Genomic DNA, 7,510 nt, shown 5'->3' on the forward strand with positions numbered 1-7,510 from the left:
TTTTTTTTTTTTTTTTTTTTTTTTTTTTTTTTTTTTTTTCTATTTTAAAGAATAGAATTACTTCTAGAACGTTTGCTACTAGTGCTCTTATAAGACACCTATTACTAGTTCTCTAAAAACCTCAAAAAAAGGCGAAGTAAAACCATATTAACCATTATTAATAATATATTTGAGCAATTTAAATTTAATCTATTTGGATGCAAGCAAGTAGAAGTGTTAACAAATTATATTTTATTCAATTTTTTTTAAACAAATCATATTTTATTCAACTTTTTTTAATTTTATCACAATAAGTCAAACTTTAAAATTTACACACTAAATAAGAATTGAATTATAATTTTAAAAGTTAAACACTCAAACGCATCACCAGAATAATTTTTTTTTTTTTTGATAAAAGTAACACCACCAGAATAATTAAGAGTGAGACTTGGTTCTCTACTTCAGAAAATTGGTACTAATTACTTTTTTCCTGTCAGATAACAAATTATTATACCACAACAACAATTTACTTTTTCAATTGTAAAGAGAGGAAGGCGCTGTTTCACATTTTTGAAGTGTTATGACCTTCACAAACAGAACCAATGAGAGCATTAAGAGAACTTTCAGCAGAAATAAGAGGCACCCCAACTTCATTTTCTTCTTATGCATCTTTTTGGAAGAAGGAGACCATATTCCCTTGCTTTCATGGATTCATCAACAATTTTCTGATATAATTATGGACTTCCTCCACATTAACAGTCCAAGCAACTGAAATTGGGGAATATCCCGTCCATGGGTTGTCTGTATTCCATCTGTCTCAGATTGAAGTAAAAGTATCAGTAAAAAAATAAAAAAATAAAAAATAACCAAAAGATAAAGATTTCTCCCGAAAGAGTATGTTTCTTTGAAGTCTGAACATACATTTTTAATCCTTGATCCATGAGCGTATGCCCTACGCAGATGCCTTGTGTCTCAACCCTAACAACCCCCTTCTTGTATGTAAAGAGATCAGGACGGACTAGCGCTACAAAACTGACAGGGTCGTGAAGGAAAATCCCTGAAAGCAAACTCAGGGAATGAATCAAACTTTTAACGAAAGATGACAAAAGATTTATATAGCATAATTGTTAGACCTTGAAAATTTATATAATGATTACCATAGACACCATCAGACTTGACATGCCAATCTCTGTAAAATTTGCACATGTCACTTACGACTCGAGCATACTTCCCCTTGGATTGCCTCAATTCAAGGAGGTCAGCATCTGAAACCATAGTAAAGTGGCAATTGTTAGAAGGATATATTCTTTCACCAATCACAGAAAGTAGCACAAGAGCAGTTGGTTTAGAAAGTGAAGCAAACTTGAAACCGAGAAAAACCTGTAAATTTGACTTGGGTTGTAATGTTTATTCCAACAACAACGATATTTGCCCCGGAGGTGAACACAACATCTGCTGCTTCTGGGTCCCCATATATCTGCAAGTCAGGAAATGGCGTCACTGAAAAAGCAAACTAAACTAATTTTCTTTGTCACTAAGAACTACAGTTCAACATTTAACAGAAACCAAAAAATAAAGAGAAGAGCTACACTTACCAATTTCTTTTTTCCAAAAGTTTATCCCCAAATAATGTATCAATCATGGATGAGATCTACTATTTTGAAAAATATGTCACCATCTCATAGAGTGGTGTGAGATGGTGATACATCATTTAGGAACCACTTTTGGAGAAAAAAAAATTTTGTGAAGTAGAGCATTTTCCATTAAGGTTATATATAGCTCCGACATGATTTATTGGGGAAAAAATCTTTACACATGAAACAGAAAAGATTTTGGGATTTCCAACTGAAACAGTAGCTTATGTTAAAAACGGCATGTGCCTATATGCTCATAAAACTTGCAACACATGACAGAGAAGTACCGATCCCAGCTGGGCTTTGGCATGTTTTCTATAACAAAAACAAAAAAGAAGAAAGAAGTAAGAAAAGCTAGCACTTACATTTGCTTCAGCAGCGGGATTTACGTTTCCCAGTGCAAAGAAAGCACCACCAAGTATTACAATGTTCTTCACCTTGCTGGCAAAGGAAGAGTCCCTCTTGATTGCCTGATCAAGGAAGTCACTTTTTGATAAAAAAAAAAATTGTTTTTTAATTAAAAGGGGAGGGCAGGGGACGGTAAAATGTCCCCTGCCAATCACTACTCCTTGAAATTTATCGATTATGTAAGTTCCAAGGCAGCAAAATACAGAAAAGTATACTGCAACTTACCAAAGCTAAATTTGTCAAAGGTCCAAGTGCAAGTACGGATACTTCACCAGGATATTCAGAGACTTTGTCAACCAAAAATTCAGAGGCACTCTTCTCAATTTTCTGCACTTCTGGAGGAGGTAGAAAAATGTTCCCCAATCCATCAGAACCATGAATAAAGTCGGCAACACGTGGCCTTCCCCCCTTCCGTCAGAATGAAGCATGATTAAGATATAACCAAAAAAAAGAAAAAAAGATACAATAAATAAAGCATGTAATGAAATCTAGGACTTGTTTGACAAAGACATGTACAGAACAGAACATAATAGAGTAGTGAGTTGTTAGTTTTGGAATTAGTAAAAAGTGATGATGTAATATAAAATAAAAAGAATTTGTATTAAAAAGTGAAAAAGTTTTGTATTGTAGTGAATTTTTTTATTTGAATAATAATAAAAAATTATTGATGTGATATAAAAAGTGAAAAAAAGTGAGAATGTTTTGATGTTAATTGGTGGTAAAAAATATAAAAAATTGAAAAAAAAGAAAAAAGAACGTAAACAGTAACAGCATTATGCTGTTCTGTTCCATAAGTTATCAAACAAGGCCCTAGTTACAGAAATCGACAAGGGAGGAGGGGGTTAACAAAATTACTAGAAACTATAAATGTAGACAAGATAACTCGAGATACACAACCATTCAAATGAAATACATCAAAGCAATTTCAAAAAACAAAGAAAGAAAGAAAAATCGGCCAAAGTACATCTTATTTACACTCTAAATTTGGTGAAGACAACATGAGGGTTAAGATAAAGAAGAAATATTTCAATATATACCTTCAAAGGCTCAGGGCTGCCCTCTGCCACCGGAACACCTGGAAACCCTGCGATCTCACACTATGCTTTTGCACATTAATATCACTAATTGATCAGGGACATACCAAAAATATTATCCCTGAAACTGTAGCAAAATAAATATCATGCATAAGAAGATAAAAATCAACTGATATAAATACATACCAGAAGCAAAGCATTGCGAGTGGCATCTTCTGTAGTAACATTACCGAATATTGTTGTCAAGCCCAGGATCTCCAACTCCAGAGATTGAAACGCCATGAATATCGCCATACTATCATCTAGTGATTATTGAAAAGCCATTCACATTTGAGACATGGCAAAGACAGGGAAAAGAAAAGAAAAAAAATCATAATGCATCACTAATTAAAAAACCTAAACTGATACCTGTATGTACATACCTAAGGTATTTCTCAAAAATCCATTTTAATAGATTTGGTTATCTCAATCTAATCTAATAATAAAGTTTGGTATTGAAAACAAAGGGGCTTTACAATCCACTTCGAACAATGAATGGTTAGCAAAAGCATGACCCAGTACTATTTTCTCGATTTTTGAATTATATCTATCTGTAGGTCAACATCAAGCATATATTACAACAAAGGTATACTCATTTCCTTTCAATTTTCTCATTTTCACAGATTGCTCTTTTTTTCCCAAGTTTTCTCAGCAAACAAACAGGTGATTAAGTGAAAAACCAACAACAAATTGATTTAGCCAAAGCACCACTAAATTCCACAACACACTCGCATTCCACAAACTCAGATAAAATCTATTTTCTCAAGCGCCAAATCATCGGAAAATCTCACGCGCCAAACTTCGAGAGACGTTAAGTCCCCGTTAGGACGCCGAGAAAAAAAGAGAAAAGGAAACAATAAAGCGTCAGATGCCTTAAATATTCTCGTTGAAGTTGTCGCTATTTCAACATTTTCTCGGCAGCCAAACGGAGGAACACAGAGAGAACGAGACACCGGAAACTCACCGATGCCAGGGTCGGTGTCGATAATGAGCTTCTCGCGCTTCACGAGAGATCCCAAAACGGCGTCGGTCTCGCCGTTACAGTTCGTCATCGCGCAATCACAGAGCGGGTGGAGACTTGGCAGAGACAATGAAAGCACAACCGCACTCGGATTATATCAACATATAATATCTCTACGTGCCCTTTCCGTGTGCACAAGAGCATATATAAAATTGGGGAGCGCTTGTCCGGTACGAAACGACGACGGTGCAGGCTGACGCTGGGCTAAGCTGCCAAACAAAGACTCCCCCACCTTTCTCTCTTAAGAAATTTATGTAGGTTTGCTTTGGGTAGGTGGACATCGATGACCAACGAAAGAGCGACGTGTGGATGGATATCCGTAGTGGATCTGTGTGTTTTGTGCCGTCTCTCGTCTTTGGGATTTACCGAGGATCCCCGATAAAGATGGAGGGAGATATCTTGTATAACAAATCAGGGTTTTTCTTTTTCTTTTTTAGTTAACGAGAGGGAAGACCGGCATATTTTCCACTAATTAAATAAAATTGACGTGGTGTATGTTTTAAGTGTTATTTTTTTCATGCCTAGATCATTACCATTGAACTAGTCAAAAGTTTTAGCCAAGTTTTGTTTAAAACTAATAGTTATTTTTACTTTTTACATCTCACTGTTTAAATCATTCTACGCTTTATTAAAATAATCTTTTTAATAATTTTATATTGATTTTCTCTCTCTCTCTCTCTCTCTCTCTCTCTCTCTCTCTCTCTCTCTCTCTCTCTCTCTCTCTCAATGCAAATAGAAGAAGAAATCCCAATAGTGCAGATTGCAACGCAAAGCCAAGAAACACGTCCCACCATGTAAAATGAGGACGGATTCTGCAAGAGAAAGAAAAAAAAAAAAAAAAAAAAAAAAAAAAAAATCAGACTTGCGGGGCTCACGGCTCCAAATGTTTGTCACTTCATTACTTTTTGTATAATAATAATAATAATAATGATTACTATTAAGAGATGCTAAAAGGGGGGGGCCTTCAAAAGAAATTGGAACGTCACGTACACAACAAGTCAAGATTGGATTAGACACGTAAATAGTTTTGCAACCCCATATTCAAATTGAGCTGCAAAGAGGGGCCAGACAAAATCTGTTACCACACATGTTTCCCATGCGCAATTGGGTATTTGCTTTGATTTTTCTTTTTCTTCACAATTTGTCAAAGGAAGGAAGGAAGGAAGGAAGGTGTAAGTGTGTAACATCAACATAACCCTCCAGACGGTTTATACGTAACCCCAAATATCAATAAAATCTACGCCTGGACTATATTTTAGGACTTCTTTTTCTTTCTAATTTAATAATCTATTAAACTAACTTTAGAGCACATTATTTTCCCGTGCATTTTTAATTAATAGATTAATACAACATTTAATTCTCACACACGCATCTAATTTAGAAGAATTTTTTCTAATCCAATTTGTATGGAATGTGTGCTCCATTTTATATGAAATTGAAAGTTGGAATGCACGTTAAGGCACATGCACTTTCATATAAAAAAAAGAAAAAAGAAAATGCACATGTTCAGTGTCCAAGCCCGTCCCCAAGACCCCACCCACATTAAATCATTTTACCAAACACGACTTTTATGGAAATTTTAAGCTATTTTCTCATTCCAATCAATTAGCCACTTTATACAATTATAATAATAAAAAAGGATAGATGCACAATGCCAAGCTGAATATATTCCAATCAATGCCGTCCGATAAAACTTTTTAGATGATACTTTCTTTTTATTAAAAAAATGTTTTGATGTGACATAAAAGTAAAAGTAAATTTTAGTCGTGTTTTGTGTTTTGAATTGTTTGTTAATATTTTTGTTTTTTTTTTTATATAAAAATATTTTTTTTAAAAAAAAAAAACGTTGACAACCGAGGCCGACATGCTACAGCTGCCTTAAACCGATTTTACACTGGAATAGCCGAATAGCAGTTAAGAATATGTGACTTCTAAAGGCAAGAGAAATAGAACATAGAAGTTGCTTATCAAACAAAGGAAAAACTTGAATCAAATACGAGAAATGAGGTGTAGGAAGTTAAAAGGAAAAAATCCAAGCACAAATAGAGACACAAGCACTTTGCTTGGTATGGTACTACCTGAACCTACATAAATCAAGTTCAGGAGAAAAGTTATTCATGGCTCAGATTTTTTCAAGCTCAGACTTAAAGGACAACACAACCAAATGGAGCTTGAGCCTCGAACACTTAGCTTGGCTTGGCAATCACTATTAAAAGAAAAAGGCCCATCCTCGGGACAATCACTATGGCAATAATCTAGAATAATTCATTTTAAGAACAAAACAATCTATACATGTATGTGTGTTTGTATACAAAGAGCTGAAAAGATCTCGCTAGTTTTTTCAACGGTCCAAATTCAATTCTAAATTTTTCATGAGAAAGTGAGTAAAATTAAATCTGAACTACTGCAAGAAATTCCCTGTAGTTTAGCACTTGAGCCAAATCCGACACCATAAAATACATGCAATATCATTTTAACAATCAAGTCACATGCTCCATCAAATTTTGAAAGCTTTTAGAGCTGCTACACTAAAAATGTTAGGGTTGTTTTTAATATTATCGGGACATAAAACAGGGAAGACTGAGCAAGACCATTCATGGAGCTAAATTCATTATGTTTGTTTCATCATTTGCAGATCAACATTGAGATTCATTAAACCGTGTTCCTGACTCGGATAAGTAAATCAATTGGTACATTAAACCATCGAAGATACTCCCGATCAAATTTGCCTCAATCAAATTGACTTCATTCTTTGTTCCTTTGTTTTCTATGTAATCCCAAAACCAAGATTTACCATATGCAGCAACAATAAACACATATAAAGCATTTCCGGCTTTCCCACGATTGAAGGTAAAGACCCTCATTTATAGCATGGCAACAAACAGCCATAACAGCTAAAATATGTGTACCTTGTAAGAGTTCACCAGTCCACTCAAACTTGCAGCTGCTATTCAAGATGCTGGGGGCCCAACAGCATTGAGGGCATGGAATTTCAATTAGTGAAACAAAAATTTTCATCCGAAGTCATTTGTGGCCCGAGACCGACATGAAGAAGATTCATATACATGAATGTCCCACCAATGTAGGCATGAAATCTTGTTTCCATTACGTCCTAACATTCTCCTTTCTTTTCACAAACTTTTGCCTGCAAAAAAGTGAAGAGGAATGATGTTAGGAGCAAAGGTCAAAGATAGATGGACTTCCATCCAACAAAAACACTTTTGAACATGTCATGACATTAAGCACTTTACTCCGTGACATGACCTAAAATATAAAAGCAACTTCTTTGGACGTAACTATTTATATGTATAAAAGCGGATAAACCGATTAGTTTTATGTTTCAGTACATGCGACTGAGCACACACATATAGCCATTCCTATCCACGTCTAAAAAT

General features: G+C 34.8%; 1 protein-coding gene across 1 annotated transcript; it reads right to left on the minus strand.

Annotated features, from left to right (window-relative positions):
* Window positions 1–431: 431 nt before the first annotated feature.
* On the minus strand, window positions 432–4,349 carry LOC133872714 (uridine nucleosidase 1). Its single transcript, XM_062310290.1, has 9 exons — window positions 4,059–4,349; window positions 3,242–3,357; window positions 3,059–3,118; window positions 2,247–2,429; window positions 1,979–2,083; window positions 1,360–1,456; window positions 1,137–1,244; window positions 901–1,036; window positions 432–791 (listed from the first exon to the last, which is right to left on the minus strand). The coding sequence occupies exons 1-9, from the start codon at window positions 4,144–4,146 to the stop codon at window positions 683–685; spliced, it is 1,002 nt and encodes a 333-aa protein (XP_062166274.1). The 5' UTR covers window positions 4,147–4,349; the 3' UTR covers window positions 432–682.
* Between the last annotated feature and the right edge of the window lie 3,161 nt (window positions 4,350–7,510).

The sequence above is a fragment of the Alnus glutinosa genome, chromosome 7 (genome assembly GCF_958979055.1).
Source record: "Alnus glutinosa chromosome 7, dhAlnGlut1.1, whole genome shotgun sequence".
In the NCBI taxonomy this organism is placed as follows: Eukaryota; Viridiplantae; Streptophyta; class Magnoliopsida; order Fagales; family Betulaceae; genus Alnus; species Alnus glutinosa.